At 40.5% G+C, this 25,247-nt stretch overlaps 1 protein-coding gene across 1 annotated transcript; it reads right to left on the bottom strand.

Moving 5' to 3' along the window:
- Positions 1-231: 231 nt before the first annotated feature.
- On the bottom strand, positions 232-24,643 carry LOC108546707 (uncharacterized). Its single transcript, XM_017898930.1, has 6 exons — positions 24,372-24,643; positions 21,725-21,861; positions 15,024-15,180; positions 7,120-7,348; positions 3,116-3,265; positions 232-300 (listed from the first exon to the last, which is right to left on the bottom strand). Exons 1-6 carry the CDS (start codon positions 24,641-24,643, stop codon positions 232-234), a joined length of 1,014 nt encoding a protein of 337 aa, XP_017754419.1.
- Between the last annotated feature and the right edge of the window lie 604 nt (positions 24,644-25,247).

Below are 25,247 nucleotides of genomic sequence, written 5' to 3' on the forward strand. Positions count from 1 at the left end.
GCCTGGGGAAACGTTCCACGATTCTTACCGATCTTTACGATCGATCGTGAAGTTAGACGACTTGATCGATGCTTGCTCGATATGGCCGGGTGTGGGCGTATATATGTACGCAGGTTAAAAGGTCGGGGTATTTTTGCAAGGCTCCGGAGGAAGTGCTTGACGTGGAAATATGATTCTTCCTCGGGTTCTTCGGTCTTCTTCCGAGTTTTCTTTTGCTTGTTTCCGCTGGTTTCAGTCGGAATCGCTGGAATACACAAGCGGGCGCAAATCGATCATCGAATCGCCTCGACCGCTGTTTTTCTGTGGGGAGATTCGGAATGAGACTGTTGGATTAGCAGCAGAATTAATTAGGATGGTTCACGGGATGTTTAAGTTTCGGTGAATCCTCGAGATACTGTTTGCTGATGAAAGAATAGCTAACGATATAGGGATCAGTACGAGCTGTTTGCATAGCCTAACCTAATTTTTAACAGCCAAATATAATACGTGACTAAGTTACATTCGACACCAATTTAATCTTAGGATTGATGTGAATTGTGTATGACACGAGGCTCAATTCTGTCAATTATAAAAATTAATCTCCATATTTTTATGACTACGTTAGGGAAGGTCAAATATATTATGATCAATCTAGCCTTCTTCTGATCAAAAGACGGTACCTTAGATACTTCGCAAGAAGTTCTTGCAGACGATAAAGGGTCAAGAGAAGTGAGTTTATCCATCCACCTATTATCCCGACACATACCATCGTCGGCCATTATCGTGCAATCCAATTGGTGCGCGTGACCGTTTTAACAAATGTGCATTACCATAACGTACTCAATAACTGGGCAATTGGTTTTACATTCCGTTCACGAGTCTCCTTACGAAGCACGCACAGTAGCCATATGGCGGGCGGAGCGGTAAGCGAGTCCAGTGGTGGGGGAAGCGAGACTCGCCAGCCTCGCGGAGTAGGAATATTCGAGCCTAGCTATAGACGCTGTTGGACTTGCGAACTCCGATGAAATTCAATTCCGCTAATTGAAGAAAAATTCCCTGTTCTACAACTCGTGGTCTGGAAACAGCGCGAAGAAAGAGATAACGAGGAACGCGAACAGAGCACGTTTCCTGCAGTCCATTTACACGTAGATGATTAGTCAAATTGCTACGTTCGCGCGTAACGTATGTCGTGTGGGCGAGTGTCAAGAGACAAAATTTCCTCGGCGCAAACGGCAGAAAGAGGGAAGCAACACTCGTGGAAAGTTTTTTAACTTTCCTCCATCACGCGGACGGCTCTCTGATAAAAGTCCGACGAGCGTCTCTGTTTCTTCCAGCGACGTGTGCCTCCGTCCTAACTCGAAGAAATTAGAAAATTAAACAAATAAAGTCGGCGCGGCGCCGCTTGAGCAAAGTGTTCCCCCGACAACCGCCACGCACAGGCATTTACCCGGCATAGGGGCAGACACACACAGACGAAGAGTGGGTGCAGGTGGAAACTTCATTCTGCGGATATTTCTCGCGAAGTTGGAAAGTTACTGCAGCTTCCCTTTAACTCTTTCCACCTAGCGGCAACTTGCACGCTACACATGTACCGTCTGAGAATTAGCAACTCTCTAGCGAAAAACGAGGCAGGAACGAGCACAGATGAAACTGTCTGAGGGACGGTAAAAGTGTACGAACGATGGTGAGAACGGAATGGTTCAACGTAAGAGCGCAGTTTTCTCCCATTTGTTAAACGAATTTCACTCTTTACTCGCATAATTTCTAACTTCTAACTCTTTGTGACCGTAGGAAAAACTCTACCATCTTCTACCAGTTCTTCCGAATTCACTGCTCTATGACGAACACCGCGATCCCGATTCAAACCTCAGATTCCATCTTGGACCAAACTCCCAATTTCATCTTGGATCAAAACCTTCCTCTTGTCTGATTTTCCGCATTCGACCAATTCTACTATCCTCTATCAGACCCTAGAAATACATTGCTCTATGACGAATCCCATGATTTTGAACCAAACCCTCGATTCCATCATGGACCAAGCTTTTCCCATCGTCCAAGCTTCCGCATTCATCTGGTTTATACCGATCCCTCGCACGTCCATCAGTCACGCCATGTATCGTGCCACTCGCATAATTCCTAACCTCTAATGTTCTCTATGTGATCGTAGGAGAAACTCCCCTATCTTTTACCAGTCCCTAAAAATACACTGCACCATGACAAACCATGCGATCTTGATTCACACCACTAATTTAATTTTGGACCAAATTACCAATTTCATCTTGGACCGAAACCTTCCTCTTGTCTAATTTTCCGCATTCATCCAATTTTCCTATCCTCTATTAGACTCTAGAAATACACTGCTTAACGACGAACCCTGCGATTTCGGTTCACACTTCTGATTCCATTTTGAACTAAACTCACGATTTCATCTTGGACCAAGTTCTTGTCATCGTCCAAGCTTGCGAATTCATCCGGTTCATACCGATCCCTCGCACATTATGTATCGTTCCTAACCTCTAATATACTGTCTAGATGATCATGAGAAAAACTCTACCATCTTCTATCAGTCCCTTCGAATCCACTGCTGTATAACGAATTCCATGATCTCGATCCAAATCTCCGATTTTATTTTGAACCAAAATCTTCCTCATTCATCCAGTTCTCCTATCTGCTACCAGACCCTAGAAATACACTGCTCCATGACGAACCCCACGATTTCGATCCAAACCCTCGATTCCATCTTAGACCAAGCTCTTCTGATCGTGCAAACTTCCACATTCATCCGATTCGTACCGATCCTCCGTATATTCATCAGTCACGCTATGTATCGTGCAACTCGCACAATTCCTAACCTCTAATATATTGTCTACATGATCGTAGGAAAAACTGTCTCATTTTCTACCAGTCTCTGCAAATCCACTGCTACACAACGAACCCCGCGATCTTCATCTAAACCCTCGATTCCATCTCGATCCAAACCCCCGATTCGATCTAGGACCAAGACTTTCCCATCGTCCACTCTTCCGCATTCATCCGATTCACACCGATCCTTCGCACGTCCACCAGCCGTCTATCGCGCGACTCGCTCACGGTTCATCCGGCGACTCGATTGATTCGATTCAGCCGGTCCACTAACCCGATCGATCTGGCAGAGATTAGGTCCACTGGCTAAGCCGAAATCCAGGCGGCCGAACAGCCAACCGGGCGACGCTGCCCACCGATCGCCCAGCGCCACAGCGTTTCTCGCAGCAGTGAAGTCGAACCTCGACAACACGCTCACCAACACCTGCAACAGATATTCCGTTATTACGTGAAATATTGGTAAGAGGTCTTCTTCCTACGTGGGTTGTCCTTACACAGCGAATTTTCCTTTCCCACTAACGGGGCCCTCTGTTCCTCGTAAAACACTGTTTCTCGATTTTATGACGCACTATACCGGTCGCTTCGGCCGAAATAGGGAACGTGAGTGGTCTCTAAGTCGAGTTTCACGAGTGAGAGGATTGTTAGGTACCCTTTTTCTTGAAATATATAGCAGATTCGGAGGATTCGTCGAATAATTTGCTTTGGATAATTTCGGGCGTTGAAACTTCGTTTAAGGATACGATTTTGAGGGGATATTATAGATCATAGATCTATAATCCTTGGATCTCTATCAATTAGATCGCGCAGAATTTAAGGATTCCTCGAGAAGATTTACATTCACGTAATGCTTACGATGTGGAGGAACGTTATAGATCATAGATCTTGGATCTCTATCAATTAGATCGCGCAGAATTTAAGGATTCCTCGAGAAGATTTACATTCACGTAATGCTTACGATGTGGAGGAACGTTATAGATCATAGATCATCGTGGATGACTGTCAATTGGATTTCGTGGAATTTAAGAATTCCTCGAGAAGATTAACATTCATGAAACGCTTACAATGTGGAGGGCCGTTATAGATCATAGATCTTGGATCTCTATCAATTAGATCGCGCAGAATTTAAGGATTCCTCGAGAAGATTTACATTCACGTAATGCTTACGATGTGGAGGAACGTTATAGATCATAGATCATCGTGGATCTCTGTCAATTAGATTTCGTGGAATTTAAGAATTCCTCGAGAAGATTAACATTCACGAAACGCGTACGATGTGGAGGAACGTTATAGATCATAGATCATCTTGGACCTCTATAAGATTTCGTGGAATTTAAGAATTCCTCGAGAAGATTAACATTCATGAAACGCTTACGATGTGGAGGGCCGTTATAGATCATAGATCTTGGATCTCTATCAATTAGATCGCGCAGAATTTAAGGATTCCTCGAGAAGATTTACATTCACGAAACGCGTACGATGTGGAGGAACGTTATAGATCATAGATCATCTTGGACCTCTATCAATTGGATTTCCTAGAATTTAAGAATTCCTCCGAGAAAATTAATATTCGATATTAATATGCTCACGATATTTTCCAAATTTAGCTGCAATTTTGAGCACACATTGGGAATTGCGAAGTAATAAAATTCTTTTGAAAAGTCAGCTTTTATAGGAAGTTAAGAATTACGGGGGGTAAATTTGAAATCGTATTACCCCCGTTAGAAATGAAATATCCTGTTATTTTGGCAGGACCTTGGCACAAAAGTGCACGGAAATAGAAGAAAAGTGCGGAGGTAACGTAAAACATTAATCACTAACAAAACTGGCTAAAAATTTAATCCTGATGGAACACCGGAACCGAGCAAGAATTTCATTTCCCGATCAATGCGATTTTGACAAAAGCGAAACCGAATCCCGATACTGGAAACTAATATCGCGAACGGGGAAAAAAGGGAATAACAGGTCGTAATTAAAAGTGTACGAGTATCCTCGTGAACAGCGAGCAGATAATTCCCAAAGCGTCGAATCGACACCGTAGAGAGACAGAGCGGGACGAAAACGCAGGAACGTGGCGCGGATTAAATGGATTAATTTATCGGTCGATGGAGGAAAAACTTACGAGTGAATGGGACACCGTGAGTTTAATTAACCGCGACTATTCGCCGGATTAACGTTATCAAAGATTCGAGATTTTCTCGAAGAATGAGAAGATGAAGAGGAGTGAAATCGGGGCGTTCAACCCTTGCTGTAAGGGCTACCAACCCTCTGGTCAATGGAACTATAATATTCCCCAGTATTCCTCGTTGAATATTTTTTGATGGACAATATTGGGAAAACGATTTTCCAATGAAATTTCGTGAGTTGTCGAATTATTCGAAATTTAGCGCGAATGGGAGCTTTTTATCTTGAAATATTAAAGGTTTGTGGCGTCGATGACACGTGGTACCATTGATTTAGGTAAAGAATAATTTGGAATGAATTTGATAATTCTCCTATTCGAGATTATTTCTTCCAGAATAGTTTTGATTTTAGATCCATCATCGTCGTGATACGATATACCACCCTTGTTTCAGTTGTACAGAAAAGAGGGTGAAATTATTTACCGGTAACACAGGGTGGTAATATTTTGCAATGTCAGAGCGGTACCTTGGGAAATCTGTAATTAAAACTGAATTACGAGGGATTAATCCCACGATTCGTGATTTTTTTAGTAACTAGTCCACTGAGACTAGTTTCCTGTCCGTTGTAATCTAACGCTGTTACACTGGAATATTCAGTATAAATTATCTTCATTTAGTTAGTAAGTCTTCAGTCTTCGTTAAGACTCGAAATTCAAATTCTATTTCATCTTATCAAGTCGAAACTTTAATCTCTGACATGAAAATTTTGACTGTATCAGTAGAACTATATCAGTATAGAAACTTAATCCAAACCCAATTCTACGATTTTCTATCTCGACATCGAGCTTCCCCCAAAAACAACGATCCTGAAAAGAAAGATAAAATAATAAAAGGAAGAAAAGAAATTAAATTTCCTGAATTCAAGAGATCAAGGAAAACTAAGAAACCCCATAACATTTTATCTCGACACCAAACTTTCCTAAAGACTAAATTCTTAAAAGAAAGATGTTAAAACATTTAAAATAATAAAAAATGGACTTCCTGAACCCGACGAGGGGTCCAGGGCTCATTAAAGACACCCTAAAATTTTTGATCCAGGCACAAAAATTTCTCGAACACCACGATCTCAAAAAGAAAGATAAATCTAAGAAAATAAAGAAAGGAAAAAGAAATTAGATTTTCTGAATACAACGAAGGGTCCAGGGCCCATTAGGACCCCCTACAATTCTTGATCCTGATACAAAAATTGTTCAAATACCACGATCTTAAATAGAAAGATAAATCAACAAAAAAAAAAGAAAAGAAATAGGAAGAAAGAAATTAAATTTTCTGAACCCAATAAAGGATCCAGGGCCCAACTAGGACACCATAAAATTTGTTATCCCGTCCGAAAAATTTCTCAACCACCACGATCTTAAAAAGAAAGATAAATCAAAAAAGAAGGAAAAAAGAAAAAAAATAGGAAGAAAGAAATTAAATTTTCTGAACCCAATAAAGGATCCAGGGCCCAACTAGGACACTCTAAAATTTGTTATCCCGTCCCAAAAATTTCTCAACCACCACGATCTTAAAAAGAAAGATAAATCAAAAAAGAAAGAAAAAAGAAAAAAAATAGGAAGAAAGAAATTAAATTTTCTGAACCCAATAAAGGATCCAGGGCCCAACTAGGACACTCTAAAATTTGTTATCCCGTCCCAAAAATTTCTCAACCACCACGATCTTAAAAAGAAAGATAAATCAAAAAAGAAAGAAAAAAGAAAAAAAATAGGAAGAAAGAAATTAAATTTTCTGAACCCAATAAAGGATCCAGGGCCCAACTAGGACACCCTAAAATTTGTTATCCCGTCCCAAAAATTTCTCAACCAACACGATCTTAAAAAGAAAGATAAATCAACCAAAAAAAAAAAGAAAAAAAAATAGGAAGAAAGAAATTAAATTTTCTGAACCCAAAGAAGGTTTCAGGGTCCATTAGAGCACCTTAAAATTTGTCAATCCTGGTATAGAAATTTCTCAAAAATCCCGATCTTAAAAGAAAGATCCGTTTACGGGCAAAGAGGAAACAGCGATAATCCTCGATCGCGGAACGCACTTAATCCCGACGATGCCGGCTAGGCTAAAGCAATTGTTTGCGCCGGCCAGCGCGTTATTATTGATTTACCTGCAACACAAACAGAAACGCGATCAGCACCGCGGTGGAATAGAGCGTCCCGTTTAACACGGTCTTCACAGCGACGAGACAGCCCCGAGCGTTCAGGCTCTCGTAAGTGGAATTCTGCTCCGGATTTGGCAGCTGAAGGGGATCGTGATAGCAGGGGCCCTTTACGTCGATTCGGCAGCAACTCCACGGCACCACCGGCGGCGTCACGCGACCGTCCAACTTCGCGTACCTGAAACGGGATCCCTACGTGTCGGATCGCTTTCTCACGTACCGGCTCCCTCGCGTTTCCGTTCTCTCTCTCCCTCCCGCTCTTATCCACGTCTCAAAGGTGTCGTTTGGAAGAATCGTTATACTTGGGAACGTGTTTCCGACACGTTACTCCGGCCAGATGGACGAGGGAAAAATGGTTGCCGCGTAGATGGACTCGGTTATTTTCCAGGGAAATGACGTTTCCCATTCGCTACTCTTCGGCATTCGGATTTTAACTCCAACCTCGGCTTTGTTACGAATTTCTGAATGTACCATTGGGTATCGCGATGGAGATTTTAAAAAATTTTGCACCAGTCGTTTTGGATTAGGTATGGTGTGATCGATATGAATTTTCAAGTATTTATTATTACGTGTACAGTGATCTGTTTTAATATTCCCACAGGGATTGGCCAAATGGTGGTTCGCATCTCGCGATGAGGCCGAATGACGAATGGAATAACACTGAATTTTTAATGGGAGATTTAAAAACGAGCATTTAGATCCTGAGTGGTTTACCGTTAGTATTTTCAAACAAATCGAATTTTCTCAAATTGGAAATTATAGAAAGATAAAATTATCTTCGAGAATATATCGGCAGAAATTGAATTTGAAAGCTCTAGAATCAATCAGAATAGAGTATGACACGAATCACAGGCAATCTGGTAACCTTTGGCAATATTTAATTATAAAAATTAATGATAAAAGTAGATAAAAATTTGAACAATTCTTTGAATCTTGTGTCTGTTAAAACTTGTGAAATATAATTATGATCACCCAGATTAGATTGATACTAAATCCTGCTTAAACCACGGTTTAAATAAAATTCCATATTCAATGTTTGACAACTTGCCTACGTAATTTGTCTTTCAGTATAAATATACTCAAATTCTCCATATTTTTTTTTTTTAATATCCCTCTTCATCCCTTTTCTCATCCATCGGTCATTTTGACCAATCATGGTAGATTCAGCGTTAATATCTGTTGAGATTTCTTTATGACAAAAATATATTTATTAATAATAGGATCAGTACAGTGGATACTCGCATATCCTCGCATAGTGAAAAATCATATTAAACAACCAAGAGTCTAACCCTTCTGTTACCTGAATAGATTTGAAAAATGAAGAGGGAAAGGGTCCAAATAGCTGTATCCTGTAACGCAACGTGACAGTCTTTTCCTTCTGTCACTCACTATGACTCCAGAAACACCTAGTCATTGTTCGCTGTCAGTAGCCCCCAATATTAATAATTCCAACTTTGCATTGAAATTTTTCAACAAGAATGATCCAAGTCCCAAGTCAAACTTGATTAATTTACGTGTTAACACGTTGACTGTCAACTACGAGAATCTCGTAGGTAGTTTCCTTGCCTAGGACGCCTACTACGAGTTATCCCGTCCCTTCATTATTTGCCATATTTGTACAGCTACGAGGAAATCCGTAGTATAACTGTAGCATAATTCAAAAAGAAAAAGTTTATACAAATTTATCAATGAAAATAACATTTTTATGGTTTGTGATAATTTTTAAAACAATCTTGCAAGCCAACTACGAGATAATTCATAACATGTTTAAAAAAAAAAAACATTTTTAAGGTTTCTGATTATTACTATGTACTATAAATAAAGTAAATTGGCTTCTTAGACCGGAATCGTGAAATGTTGCGTGGCAGTGAACGTGTTAAAAATACAAGAAGACCAATCACAATACAATCCTCCTTAGTCTCACATATAGTGTCCCCGATTTTTCCAATGGCTGCTTGCACCGTGACGCAAAAAGGCAAGATTAGTTGCTCGCTCGGGGTAGGAAGTTCCCTCTCGGGCCGATAGCCGACGTTAAACGTGGCGTTCGGCTTTCCGCAAGTTGTCGAAGCCGTGTCGCGTGTCCTCCGGAGCGGCCCGACGCAGTCTCCACCGTGGCTTTTGGGGCAAGTTCCCGAGCGAAAAGCGGCCATCGGCCGCAGGACTTTCGCGTGTCCGATACCGTGGCTACGCTCTGGTAATTAAACGCGGTGGCATCGATCTGCGGGTTGAATCGGCCATCCAGCCGAGTGTTTGCATTTCGCGGTGCGAAATCGGGGAAAGATAAAGTTGCCCCCTTCGATCAGCGATCGCGTCGAATATTTCGTCGAACATCGTGCACATGGAGATCGAGATAAATATAATTAGGAAGCCTCCGTCTTTTAACACTATGCCGTCTAATGGGAATTCCTTCGTTTGGCGCTGATAATAAGACTGACTCATCATTGGAGCATGGTGCCAACGTGGTGCCACTGGTATTTGCCTGATAGTTCTCGCATGGCACCAACGTGGTGTCACTGGACAGCATACTGTCAATTTGGAAAATTTGAAGGAGACCAAATGGAAGATGGATAAATTTTTCGCTTGTTTCTGTTGGAGTGGTAATTGTCCTTCGGTACCTAGTGCCTAGTGCCATTGGTTGGGTGTGCTAGTGCACGCAGTGTGTAAGTGGGCAGTGTGGATTTGGGTAGCCACGTAATCGTGCACCCCTAGTGGAAGAAGTGCATTATAGAAGACCAAAGATTACTATTTCCTTTATTTTTATTTTGTTTAAGTTATTCTCGTTCTTTTTCCTTTTTTTAATAAATGGTTTTGCATTAGAAACCTAACCTCAAACAGTTCCCTCGAGGTCGTTGAATTACTTCGTTCCACGAGGAACGTCTATTTTCGATGAGCTTCTAATTTGCATGCCACTCGCTGGTAAAAATGATATAAATGGATTGAATTTAATGGATCTAAAAATGTGGCTGATGAACTTACCGCTGAAATTGTAATTTTTAAAGAAATGCATAGGTATAATTTGGGAGAATTTATAACAGTCTATTTACTCGGAATATTGGAGAGTAAGATTAAATTTTTGACATAGAAATCGGATGAAAATCGGATGTTTGATAACTGAAGATTTTTTGGCAACGTATAGAATTCTACTTTTGTAATGAGAGGAATATTCGAGGGTAAGAATAGATTTTTAACGAAGAAATTGGATGAAAACTTTCTGGCAACGTATGGAATTCTACTTCTATAATAGTCGAATTATGATTGACAGTGGATAGAGAAAAATATAATTAGGAAAGCTTCGTTTTTGAATTTATGGAATTTTAAGGAAACCAAATTAAAGAGTGGAAGATGGACAAATTTTTCGCATAATTAAAACCAGGTTATACGATGCAATTTCTTATCGAAAATGCCTCATTGGCCATTTTGTCACCAGCGCGTATAATCTTGATGGATTTTACGAGACGAAGGGGGTGGTTGGTTGACATTCGGGAATAGTTGCGGCGAGGAAGACCGGGATCGATCCAGTGGAAGGTATAATTCTGCAATTAACATAACGAGAAATCGATAATCCACTGTTCTATCTGCGATTACCAGCCGCGACACAAAGGCTTCTGTTCGGAACGCGCTATTAACCCTTTATTATCGAACGTATTACCGCTACCACATAATGCACACATACGTCAGCCTACAGAAACCTAACTATTAGGCAATTACCGCGAAACTACTCTAAGCAATGCGAATTCGCCAGGACGGGACGAATTGTTTCGCTCGATGTTTCCCATCCGCTACTTCCGCTCCTCCACGTGTCCAGAAAACTCGCAAACCTCAACGATTCGAGGTACCAAGCCACGCCACTTCTACCAGCAATCCTCAAGATAGTTGGCGAAATAGTCAACATAATTATCATAAACGCGGAATCCCAAAGGAGAACCTGAAATCCGAAATTTTTCCGGCAAAACGTCTTTCTTCCCCGGAGATTTAAACTTCTGCCAGAATTAAAAATAAGTAGCGGAGATTTTTACTGGGCAGTTAACTTTCAAGAATTATATAAAGAAACTTCGAGGAAGAACAGAAATTCTTATTAAAATTCGAAGAAAAATTAAAAAATGTGTGGGTAATGTTGAATTACTTGGAAAAGAGAGAGAAAATGAGTGAACAGGAGGAAAATTAAACCCACTGAGGAAATATTTCGCCGAGGAATAGTTCAACGATGGGTCTGCAATATTTTCGACGATTGAAGGACAGGGGGTAGTTTTTGAGGACAATTAGGGAAGCGAGGAACGACCCCTTTTCGAGGAGTGTTGTGTGAACGCTGATAACGAGAAAGAAATCGTGAAGAGAGTCGTATAGAGTTGTTCTGTATTGTCTTTTACTTTTATATATATCACTATTTAACCAACTTTCTTTGTTCAACTTCATTTAACACTTTGACTACCACATATATTTTATATAGTACACTCAGGGAGCCATGATGAAATTTCCATTATTCTTAGAATATAATGAATTATAAACAATATGGTAAAAAAATGGTGCAAATTATTAATGTTTTCTATTAAAAATTCTCTATTTATTTAAATTGTTTAAATTTTAAAAAATGGTTAAAATAAAACAAATAAAAGTTTTAAAAATTAGTATCGCTGAACATTGGTGACCATCATGGCAGTTAACGTGTTCAACTATGTACATTCAATTTCATGCAAAAATAATACATTTCTTTTTACTACACCTAATATATATACATAGTTTAACACGTTGACTGCCATGATGGTCACCAATATTCGGCGATACTAATTTTTTAAATTTATATTTGTTTTATTTGAACCATTATTTTTAAATATTTAAATTTTTGTATATATTCGGATCTTACATATTTTTGGAAACTCGTCCAAGATTGAATTCTACATAAATAACTCCTATTCTTATGTAATATATATACATAGTTTAACACGTTGACTGCCACGATGGTCACGAATGTTCGGCGATACTAATTTTTTAAATTTATATTTGTTTTATTTTAACCATTGTTTTTAAATATTTAAATTTTTGTATATATTCGGATCCTACATATTTTTGGAAACTCATCCAAGATTGAATGCTATATAAATAATTCCTATTCTTGTGTCAATTAAATTTTCTTAAAATATCAGGTATATATACTCAAAGACAATAGACCCGGTTTTACAATTAAATGAAAACGAGACAAAAGAATAATAGATGATACAACATACTTCCACCATAATTCGCAACCCCGTAACCCTATCCACGGACACACAGCGCCATCGAACCGATCCCGGCATCTTTTCCAACGCGTCGAAGCGATCGAGGAGCATTAGCTGGGCAACAGCAACATTTCAGCGAGTTTGAATCCATTTCCAAATCCAAATGGAGAACTCTTTCGCGTGGGCGTAACGCGTGGCCGGTAAAAGCACGCGTTAGACGGGCCAGACCGGAAGCGAAGGGCCCCAGCCCGGCGTGGAAATAATCTGGCCGTGGAAGGGCACTTTGCCGTCAGCCAGCGGTGTTTTAAATCCTTCCTGGTAGCATCTCGAGCAGGGCGTGGAATGTCGGGCCTGCAACTTCCGAGGACTCCACCGTTTCATCCCCCGCGCGTCTCTTTCTCACCCTCGCCCTCTTCCGGTTTGCACGAAGGAGCTCAGGTCTCGAGGAATCAACGACGTCGTCGCGAAGCGTACGAACCGCTTTAGACGATAGCGACGGCCGTTTTAAAACCGTACGATGGAACCACCCCCGTGGCCAAGCCCTCTCGAGCGCGTTAAAATTTCCTCTGTACGCCGCGGCAACGCGTGTAGTCGTAATTAAAATCCTGGCATACTTTCTGCGTTTCCATTAAAGTTCCTGGAAAATTTGTTCCCCGACGGTCCGTGGACAGGGCTGCTAGGTATTACGGACGTGGCGCGAAAAATGTTAACATGGCGGAGCTGAGCGCCGTGATTTGTCGAATTTCAACGCGTTTAATCGTTACACCTGACTTATTATTCTGTACCCTGGCAACGGTAATATTCTCCTATATTTAGAGTACGTTTAATTATTTCATAACAAACGATACATGATTTTTGTTAAATTAACTGCATCAGTTAGGGTAGTTTGTACATCCTCTCTGTACATTTGATTAAAATTGCTGTGTGGGGGGTCCTCTCCCACGGTTGTTGAAGTCTAGTTTTGTCACAGGTATATTCGATGTGGCGGTGGAGCTAGAAGGGTCGAAAGGAAAAGAAAGGGATGCGTTTCGTCTTGGGCCTGCTAGTGGATAGTCATCAGTAGGGCTACCTAGCAGGACCTGTCTTAGACGGGGATACAATTGGAAAGCTTGGAAATTTAAATATATAGGAACGCATCTCCACTGACGGAAAAAGACATTTTTCCACACGCAGCGATGTCAAAGGTCCCGAATAAATGGGGGTCTGGTTCATGGTCTTTATGACCACCTATGATGACTCGCGGACCACGATGCGTTGGGCCAGGACTGAGAAAGGGTTGTCAGTTGGTTGACAACGAGAGTGCGGAGTAAAGCATTTTTAATGGCGATAAAATAAATTCTAGTAACATCGGATACAGTGCTTCCGTTATTTAATCCCCCTACGATAATCCCTTCATATATATAGGAAACGAAGGGTTTTTACCGATGCTTTGCGAAAAAGTCCTCGAACCTTCTTCAACTATGAATCCATCTATTCGCGAGGGTGAGAATGATGCCGCTACAGATGTTAGGTTTCAAAGAATCGCGATAATCTATTTTAATTCCGTGTGTTACATTCTAAATGATAAGGAGGGTGAATTAAAAGGGATGAAGAAGTGAATGGTCCCTAGATTCGTGTCAATTAAAAATATATCAATTGTTAAAATGAAATTGGGTGTAATACAGGCTTAAACTCCATGAACCTCTGATACCTAGGAATTTAGGAATTTTCTTTTTCTTTCTGGAGGAAGACCGTAACCTTTGGACAAAATTCGTGACCTCACGGCTGCACAGGTATCGTCCCACCCTTACCAAAAGAAGGCATGCCAAGGGCGCATGAAAGTGTGGTCACAACACTTAGGATGCCGCTGATTGGAAAATTAACATTTTTCAAAATTGTAGTAAAATTAAATGGTAAAGTAAACTCTATATCCTAGCAATGTGGGGCCGATCCCTTCCCCTGCGTTTTGTCTCTTGTCCCCAATTTTCTAAAGGCGATTTGTGACCTGCGTGGCCCTAAACAGGCCAGTTCTAACCGTCCAATAAAGATCTATACAATTTTTCCTCAGTTTCCACTGACTACTATTCTTTTGCGTTATAACCACGTTAACACTTGCTTTAACTAACATCAATGACGAATAAAGTATAAATTACATTGTTGGAGAGTTCTAATCTCCCTCTCCATGTTGCTAGATGCTTCTAGTAACATCTGGTATTTTCGGTAATTTTTGGTAATTTTAATGAAACGTAACGATGGAAATCACTTGCCTCTAAGCAGCCGTAAAGAAAGCACGTATAGATATTCTGAGAGATTATTCCGGTATTTTGCAACGTATATCGAAGACGATAATGGCGAGCATAGGTGTCGTATCGTACATTAATTGTTACGGTGATGGTTTGATAGACGCTCGACATGGTGGACGAAATTTTAATACAGCTTTTCCCAGGGATGTTCCACTTGGGTTAAGCACAATGACATCTTGGGGAGGAACAGGAGGATCGTTGGGCGATAAAGCCGGCATTGTACGTGCCCCGTGACGGAGTACAGGTAGGAAGATAATGGCCGATAAACGCGGATGGGGTATAGATTTTATGGCGTCGCCGGTCAATACTCCCTGCGATATCGGCCCTGATTGTCCCGGCATAATTAACTGATAATTACCTCAAGATATCCGGCGAGTCGAGCACAAGAAACTCCCGTTGCACCCAATACGTCTTGTGCCAATCTTCGGAGGAGTCTATACCGCAGCACTGCAGCCCCATCTGCAGGTTGTCTATCCGACGCTTCCATGACATGTCCGTGAAGTACTTCTTCATACCTGTGAAACAATTCGTGTCAATATTCCTGTCAAAAAATTTTATAAATAAAGATCCTTCAGAAGGATAGGGATTAAAAATTATTTAAGTTGTTCCGAGGAAGATTTAGATTTTCATGGATTATTATTTCCGAATTAATTTACTGAAATTCTTAGTTAGAATGATTATAGGTGACTATTATTAATCTTTAGGTTCAACCCTTTGCGGTCGATGTCTCCGCAGCGAGGACACTTGCAAGTCGAAAAATACAGAACATTAGGGAAATTAACTCTCTGCACTCGAGAGGGGTCTCTCAGTAACCATTTAATCAAATTCTAAAGATTGACGTTAATTAATATATCAAATATAAAATTACTTAACAATGTGTGGAATGTCGATGAAAAATAATTCTACGTCTTAATTTGCATGATTTCTCATTTACCATTTTTAAAATTTAGACGACTCTATGACAGAAAGTCTTCGAATTACTATTTTTCTGTAACGAAAAAGTCGTCGAGGGCAAAGGATTTAAAATTTTGTATTTTTACGTATTATAAGTAGTATTAAACAGAAATCAGTTTCAACAAATTCTGTGCGTTTTGAAATCCATATATTGACTTTAAATCCTGTACAGAAAAATAACTGCGAAATGCTAAATTTGCTCTGCTGAAATCTGTCGAGTGCAAAGGGTTAAAGCATTCGCTCTATAATTATATTATATTTCTTATTTTCTATTCTTAATTAACCTTCTCACTCCTGAGTTACGAAGAGAGTAGCAAACGCCTTGTTTTCAATTAATTTAACAAATTTTATTTTTGTTTAAATCTAATAAATTGTCACTAATATTCCATAGGTCAACAGCGGACGATGATCGAATAGTGATATATCTGATCGATCAGTACAATTCTTCTCGATATTTTATATTCCATTTTAAAATAACATAGTTGACAGGAATATTAATCGAAAAATTGACGAGTGTGGTAAAGAAAAATTCCAGGGTTCGAGATTATATTTAATTCTATTTCGATATCAGTCAAGCCTCGATCAGTTTGTTTCCTCTTCGAAAAACGGGCGTGTAAAAGTTTCACAGGGGTGTACGAGACGATTCAATTTCCTCTAGCAGTCGATGTAGCTGTCCTCTGGAAATTAGGAGTATGAAAAAGAAGAGAAGAATCGACGGACGTACATGAATCTCAATTATTCTCGCGCGGGGTGCTATCCCCGTTACGGCGTCAAATTCCACGAGGAGGTCCATTCTGTGCGGAATATTTTGCGTTAGACTCTCCGATATTTTATATCCTATCAGCGGAATTCGTTGACACGGAGGTGGCGGAAGTTGGAGGAAAATTGAAATTTTCGTTTGGCGGTCGAGACCTTCGGTGCAGCGCACCGTGTAGCCGATGCATCAAAAAGTGGAAAAAAGTCATTACAGAAAAGTTTGGATTTAAAAAAATTTTTCTTCCAATAGTCAATCAGGATTATGGAGCATGATATAATATTATTTTTTGAAATATTTGTCCATTTTTAACGTCACTACGCGACGTTGAGAAAGTGCAGTATAATATCTTTATAGGATCTGCACTCGAATTACTTTATTTCGCCATAGCATGTCAAAATCAGAGAAAAATTTGGAGAATTATTAAAAAATTATTGTTTCAATACTATGCAAACTAAATATCATGATTGACAATGGAAATCTGGAATCTACAATCGATATGAGATAACTACGCAGTAACTTTATATCATTTTCAGTTCTGTCACTTTATTTCGCATATGGCAAGTCAAAATCAAAGAAAAATTTGGAGAATTATTAAAAAACTGCTGTTTCAATACTCAATCATCATAAATTTCCTACGTCCATTTCAATAATTTTCATACAAATCCTTCGATCTCCGATCTTCCCACCTTTCTCCAACCCCCGATGCTTGGTCCACCTCGAAACACACCCCCCTGAACGTATCTTCTTCAACCTTCCGCTCGGCCCGCCCGATAAACCCAAAAGGCATCGTTGCATGAAGGCAAGGATAACTCCATTAGCGAAAACGAAAGCAAGACAAACGGTATCCGCGGGTGGCAGAGCCGGGTAACCCATTTCCCGAAAACAGAGAGCGGCTAGGCGAGCAGGGATCGTGAAATATTCATCGACGAGCGATGTATGCGAGCGGTGTTGGCGGATCGGCAGGTGGCAGCGAATTCATTTTCTCCGCGCGATCGCCTCGTGAACGCCTATCCGTTGTCCCTTTATTTTTTACCACCACCCCCGTGCCAACCCCGTTCTCGTGGCCGTCGTTTTCGCAGCCGTCGTTCCTGGAATTTGAATATTTAACAAAGCGAACGATAAAAAGGGAAAGGGTGGACGGGGGTGGATGGCGCGAGAGATACACGGGGCCAGGCCGGGTGTCCTGGATCCACGAGGCGTCGCGCCGATATGGCGGACAGATGGCGAAAATGGCGCGCTCGCGAAACGGTATCTGCCGGGGTAATATGCAAATCGACGGCCGAACGCGACGCACGCCGGCTGTCCCGTTTCGAAATTACCGATGGAAATCTCGTTTGGCGTCTAGCTACTTAATGAATAGATACGCGACTCTGGATCCTCCTCCTTCATGCCCGAAATTCGAAGCGTTTGCCCGCGATAAACTTCCTGCCTGACGCGGCCTGTTCCGCTGCCTAGTCTACGCAAATGTCCCTTGATTATCTGCGAGTCGCATACCGTATGGAGATCTCCATCGACTTGCTGGGTATGAATGAGAATCGGACAAGGATTATTCGTGGATCGAGCTCCGTGCCGAAATTTCGATCGGTGATTTTAGATTTTTAGCGTCAATATTGGTCAACTTGAGCAATTATCGGAAAATTTTTTATCGGCGATTTTTTAATTTCCGGCTGGAAATTTTTAGTTTCATTCTGCAAATTTAGCACCACGAAATTGATGTTTTAATAGGAAAATTTTATATTTTTTCTCCCATGCTGTGCGATGAAATTAAATTTTCCTTTTCGTTTTTATCCCTTTTAATGGAATCACGATTTTTGGCAATTTTTCGCAATGAGTTTGTTGTTATTTAATTTATGAGACAGCGATGAACCCCTGATGTTCTTGTTTATTATGTAATACTTTATTTTAGCCAAAAATCGTGCGTTTTTAGAAAAATTTACATTCATCGTAAACTTTCAGCTATTTTTAAGGGTCGTAGAGCAATTTCGATTACAAATTCGTGTTCAGGGAAGTAAACTCTATAAAATTCAGCTAATAAATGTTACAGGTATTAGGGAAGAAGTTAAAATTTGTTGGACAGTGTTATTTTTTCCTAGACCCAAAAAATAATGGTCACGAACCTAATGAATAAATGCTCGATTTATGCAGCAGATACGTAAAACTATAACCGATCAATCGTTTCCTTAATGCCTGTAAACGAGATTGCATTTCAAGCGTCGAATTTATTTATAGGGAAATATTTATTAATATTTCCGGCAGTGTCGTAAATCCTGATGGTTTTATGGAGTATGCAGGATTTACGTGGAATAATAAAAATGATTTCTCTGTTCCACGCAGCTTATTCTAATCAATTATGCGCTACGATGTCACTGTTCATTTAACACCGGAATTAAACGGAATTACCGTGGATCATTTATTATCCGTTGTATCGTAAATTGATTCGGAATAGAAGTGAAACCCGGTCGCGCGTGATGGTCGTGTTTCAAAATATTTCTGCCGGAAGTATTCGAATGGGAGGATCCTCGGTGTCGAGTGTTCAAAGTCCGAACGATGTTTCCTTTCGAACGACTATTCCTACGAACTTCGACAAGTGTCCCGGAGTAAACAAGTTTCAGTTTTCGATGTAATCCGGGGCTAATTACGCGTCGAAGGAAAACGGTCGCGCGTGTGCATCGGCTGTTCTGGGGTGAGGTGGGGGTTGAAGTCTCGAAGTTGTCGGAATTGTAAGTGCTGGAAGGTGTCACGGACAAGGAACCGAGGGGTGCAATTGCAGAACACGCTCCCTTGCCTGGTTTACTTTGAAACGCTACGTGCACTCTACGGAGGAACATTCGTACACTTGTTATGCGATAATCAGACGAGAAACTATACCTATCCTCTGGGAATTATTCAAAAATGACACGGTGCTTTGGAACACTGAAATTATATTTTTATATTAATAGTTTATATTAATATTAAATATTAATTTCTATTTTATTTATTTTCTTTAATAATCTTGATAGAATTTTTATTGGTGTCTATTTTAATTCACTTTGAATTATTTAGAAGTGACCCGATGTTTACAAACATTGAAATTATATCTGTATTAATTTCTATTTATTTTATTTAATACTCTTGATAGTATTTTTAATGGTGTCTATTTTAATTCATTATTTTGAATTATTTAAAAATTACACGTTGCTTCAGAGCACTGAAATTATATTTTTATTAACTTTTAATTATTTTCTTCAATACTCCTGATGGAATTTTTATTGGTGTCTATTTTAATTCACTTTGAATTATCTGGAAATGACACGTTGCTTCGAAACACTGAAGTCAAATTTTTATTAATTTCTATTTATTTATTTTTTTAATACTCTTGGTAATATTTTTATTTATTTTTGTTTTACTCCAAGTAAAGTTTTATTATTTCCTCGCAGTTTGGAATTTGTTATAGTACGGTAGGTTTGAAATGAAACATGCTTGAGTAAAATCGATATGCAAGTAGACTAATTGTAAGCATCGAATCTGCTCGATAACGAAATTTTTATGCAATTACGGTGAATTTAAAACTGCAGAGAATTGATACTGACTGTCGTTAATCTTGTCTTAAAGATCGAATATGTCTCGACTGTAGTTTCTAATTAGAATTTAGGATTAAAAAAGATAAAGTTGCGAGAGTAGAGTCAAGACTAATCTCTCAGCTGTCCCAGTTTCTTCTTCAAATATTCTACTCGTAATCCCTCGTTGACCCACAAAGAGTAAGTTTAATCGCGGATGCTTCATCGTAATCGACGTTTAATCATTTCGACCGCGGGATTTTAATTAGTACGCCGCACAATGGGGTCGATGCACCCAAATACGGCAAAAAACATTTTTCAGCTGATATCGCGTATAATTTTTGTATTTTATAAATTTCAAATATGTATTGAAGTGGTTTCTGAGTATCTCCTTGTCAATTTTATTAATAAATCGGTTTTTAAATTGAAAATGTGAAATTTTCCAAATCATGTTTCAAACCCTACTAATTTATTTAATTTTAGATTAATAAAGAATAAATAGTAACTAATTATTAATAAATAATGAATTATACAGATGAGAAACTTGATTTAGTTGACATAGCATTGAAACAGCAATTTTTTAATAATTCCCCAAATTTTTCTTTGATTTTGACACGCTAGAGCGAAATAAAGTGACGAGAGTGAAACTTATATAAAAATACTGCGTAATTTCATAATATGGAATGTAAATTCTAGATTTCGACTGTCAATTACTATATTTAGTTGACGTAGCATTAACACAGCAATTTTCTAATAGTTCTTCAAATTCTTCTTCGATTTTGACTTACCCTGTGCGAAATAAAGTGGCAGGACTAAAAATCATATAAAATTACTGCGTAGTTATCTCATATCAATTGTGGATTCTAGATGTAGCCAGAGAATTTTTCCCCCTGTGAAAGAAAACCCAAAAAATTGGAGAAGAGACGTACCCTGTCAGACGTGCCTCTCGAGTATTTCTAAAATAAATTTTTTAACCTCTGTTGCAATACGGCGAATTTTATTTTGCTCGCGTTTTAATTTTCACCCAGCTTCTTAGAATTTGACAAAAATTTTGATGAGGTCAGGTTGCTTATCATTTTTCAGTCGTATTTTAACCCTTTCAGCCGGACTGCGAATGTGACACAACGTCTATGGATTTCAAAGCTGTTAGAGCTTAGAAAACTGTTTCCGAACGCAATCCAACTATACTGACATGTCCTGCCATCTCTTAGGATAAGAGAGAAAATTTTTTAAATAAAATCCCTGCATTATTTTGCCCTCTGTCAAGAAAATTCTGACACTCTGTATTTCACGTCTGTCCCGAGATTTTTCGTCTGCTGCCAGGGTTTGCAAATAAAATATTTAGCGACTTCTGAACTCCTGTGTTCATCTTCATCACCTCGGGTAAGCTTATAATGCAAGATATTATATTTTGATTAAGTTTTCATTAGATTTAAACGAAAATAAAATTCGTTAAATTAATTCAGGACAGGACGTTTGCCACTCTTTTCATACGTCACGAGTGAAAAGGTTGGAAAAAGTGTCTCGAATTTTTGTTAAGGTTACTTTTTACTTTTTATATTGTTTCTTTTATTTTAAGTAACCTGTATGACACAGAAACATAATCGAAGAAGTAAGGTATAAATAACGTGTCCCATCTTCACTCTGCATAAAATGAAAACCAAGACGCTGTCAAAAAATGATAAATACAAAGAACGTAAAAAGAGAATCGAGAATATCGAGAGTCAGATTTATCCACTCGAAACAGATGATCATAATCGATCTTCCTTCCACCCATTCTACGCTGAGATTATATTTCAAAGTCACACTAACCTTCGAGAAGAATCTGGCGAATCTGAAGCGTGAGGAGATCCGCAGTGGAGAAGCAGCTGCTGGCCACGAAGCAGCCCGCGAGAACCACGAGCAAGCCTACCAGAGTCCACACGAAGAGCCTCAGGTTCATCCACGGTCTGAAAACGAACGAATCGTCCATTAGCAGCGGCAACTGGGTCGCTCGAACCATAATCTTTATCTAAGACAGTGCAGAACGCGGTCTATCGATTCCACGGATCCATTTTTAACCCAACGGGGAACCCGTCGGGACTAATTTCCCCGGCCTTCCAATTTCTACGCCCTGCCACGAGCACACCCTCGTGTACCCCCGCGCACACGTGTGCGAGACGAAGGCGGAGCGCGAAAATCTCCAGCCGCCGACTAAACCGCGAAGATACGTTAACGAGCGAAGGGGTAATTAAAACAAATGAACCAGTAGCCCGGTGGAGTATCGGCGGAATTACTGGAAAATTCTGACAAATCGATTGGCCTTCGGCAAGCGGCCGTTTCCCAATTCGCGCCAGGCCGGTGGTTGCTCGCAGGCCGAGGGGGTGAGAGCGGCAGAGAGGGATAGAGGAAGACAGAGAGGAGAGAAAATTAAGAAAAACACGCCAGGGGTTAATTCTCCGGCCGCACTCCAACGAGGTTTCCCTCGAATCCACTTTTCGCCACCCTTTCGCCCCTTTTCGTTCTCCCACCCTCGTTTCTCTTCATCAAGGATTCAAACAGTGTTCCTCGATCGTCCTTGCCGAGCCTATCTTTCCGTCCGAATCGCCGTGAAATTTACTTACTCCGATTCCTCGGCGAAATTTCCAGGGTAGCTCCAATTTTATTCATCGTAAATTCAGTTCTATAGCTTCCGTTTCCAAGTTACCCCCTCTTGCCTACTCTGCCAATTTTTTGGTTTTCATTGGTTGCTGTCTTCGTCCGGTTTTTCCGACGGTTTTTCTCTCCTTTGACACTTCCCAGAGACCATCGCTATTTCTTTAGATTTTTCCATTCTTTTTTTAATTCCGTTTTTCTTTCTCTTTCTTATTGTACGTTGTATTCTTGTCTCATTCAAAATTTCTCGCGGGAAAATCCCACATGCCGATTTCCCGGATCCGGTATCTCGCCCTGTCCCTCGCGGATTTAATATAATACTGACCGAGGCACGCATTGTGCTCGGCTAGATCGGATTACAAGGGCCAATTGATCGTATTCACGCACCCCCGACGCGACGCCTCTAATGAATGCTTCAGGCCGGGGGTGCTCCGTACGCGCGGCGGTTTCCGCCGGAAAATATCAAGAATATCCTGTCGTTGCTATCGTTAACTAATTTACGCGAAATCACGGGCCCGATCCAGGCTGATTCGCAATTTGCCCTGTATTGTACGACCGAATTTACCCCGCGCCGGCCAATTCGCACCCTCTTTCGTTTCAGACGCGTTCTCCCGCCTCTTTTTAATTGCGATCATTCGGCTATCTCGGAAATTAGACCCGCCCCAGCGAACGGGGGTTGATAACGTCGTGAATTAATTCGAAATTTTATGTGTAACGCCCGCTGATAATTATGGCACCGACCTGATCCCCGATCGTACCACTAAAATTTAACGATAAGGGTTTCTTCCAATGTCCTGCGTAAATTCGATTTTAATCTACACATATGTGTATTTCACATCTCGTTCGTGTCGGGAAAAATGGAAAAGTTGGAGAATTTTAGTTTTCAGTGAAATTATTTTGCGAAAGCAGTTTCGTTAAATTATATTCCAAGGTAAATAATAGGTGTAACGTAAAACGAGCGGAAAATTCGTTTGTTTTACGTTTTTGACGTGAACCACTTTCGTAATTATTAGTGGATATATATATGTAAGCGAGAAATGCAAGTGGTCTCGGATTATATTCCAGCAAGATTTGGAATATTTTATCATGAAATTAAGGAACGGGGGTGAGTCTGGTTCCGTCGTGACAGCTTATTTCTCCAAGTTACCGGGCACACAAGCGAGATTGCAATCTGCACAAAAATGAAGTTACCTTTCTTATGGTGTTCCACGACGGCTGTCGCAAAAACCGAAGGAATTAAAGGAGGAATTTCGCTCGCGGTACCTTTGATCGCGCGGATCTTCCGGAACCGTTAATTAACTCGCAATTTCGCATTCTTGTTCCCGTGAACCTCGTGATTTCGCGTTAAAAATCCCTCTCGGGGGTATGTTCGTGCGACAGGGGTTGATTGGTATCACGGTTGCTTATGTATCTCGTATATACTAGGAATATTCACGTATTTACCACGAGTCGTAGCTAGACCGAACGCACAACGAAAATTGCTAAGAAAATTAGCAAACAATAAAATTACCCAAGGCAAAAGGAATGAAATGAATATTGTCAATGAAATGTACAAATTATAAATTAATTAACCGAGAAATTCATTATCGGAACAGGCGTCGATAATTTAAATGACATATTTGACCAAAATATTCGATATTTATATTTAATAAAAATATTTAAAGAGGGGTACGTTGAGTAGGCTTTCAGTTTTATTAAGATACTATAAATGAATCGATTAATATTGCAGTAGGATTAAAACATTCTTCCAATTCCGATAGGTAAAAGATATATTCAGGGAAAAATCGAGGAAATACGGAAATCCGATAAATTGCACTAAAATTACCCTTCGGCATAGTGGAAGTAATTATAACACAGCCTCACGCCGAGCAGATTGTGAAGGAACACGTAAAAGCCGTACAACGCGAGGGTCTTGAAAACCAGCTGGAACAACCTCCACTCGTCGAATCGCAATTTGGTCGTGATCACGAACAAAACGAACAGTGCCAGGACGAAGAGGACGAGCCCGATAACAAGGCTAGTGGAGACCGCGAGCACCACGTAACGATGAAGACGTTTCCTCTGTTCCTTCGTGAATTTGACATCTAGCACCGCCATCTTGCACCCTCCATTTCTCGTTCGATCGCATTGACTCGAGCAAATCGAACGACTTCGCGTGAACATCGCCGATTATTACTCGCGTAATTCGTTTGGGATTTCGCGTCGGCCTGGTTCCCTCGCTGCTAAAGATCCGGAATTTCCTTCATTCCCGCGACGGAAACTGTACCCGCCGTGGTATTTCTATGGTATCCAGAGAGCCTTGGGTGTATCGCGGCCCACGGTGTACAGGGTGGAACGCGAGCGTCGCGAAAATCCAGCTCCGAGCTGCCCTCCGCGTCCTCGTGCACCCCCGCGGTGCACCCTCTTCGCTCCGCCTGCATCTGGGGCGCGAATTATCCGACGCGAGTCGCGCGATGACGGTGCATTAAGCAACGAGCGACGTAAAGAATCAACGAGGGCGTTCTCGTAGGCGAGACGAGGGAATTTCCAAGAAATTTTCAACCCCCTCTTTCCCCGCCATTAGCCGGTGAAACTGGCACTCGCGGGGACGCGAAATTCCCAGTGGCCCTTAAAAGTCCCGACGCCAAGTTCCATCGCGGACGATGGAAATTCGCGGGACACGCGGTAAAAGCGACGAATCGAAAGGAACGTGGACAACGAC

This window comes from Eufriesea mexicana, unplaced genomic scaffold (assembly GCF_001483705.2).
Source record: "Eufriesea mexicana isolate 0111107269 unplaced genomic scaffold, ASM148370v2 scaffold759, whole genome shotgun sequence".
Taxonomy (NCBI): Eukaryota; Metazoa; Arthropoda; class Insecta; order Hymenoptera; family Apidae; genus Eufriesea; species Eufriesea mexicana.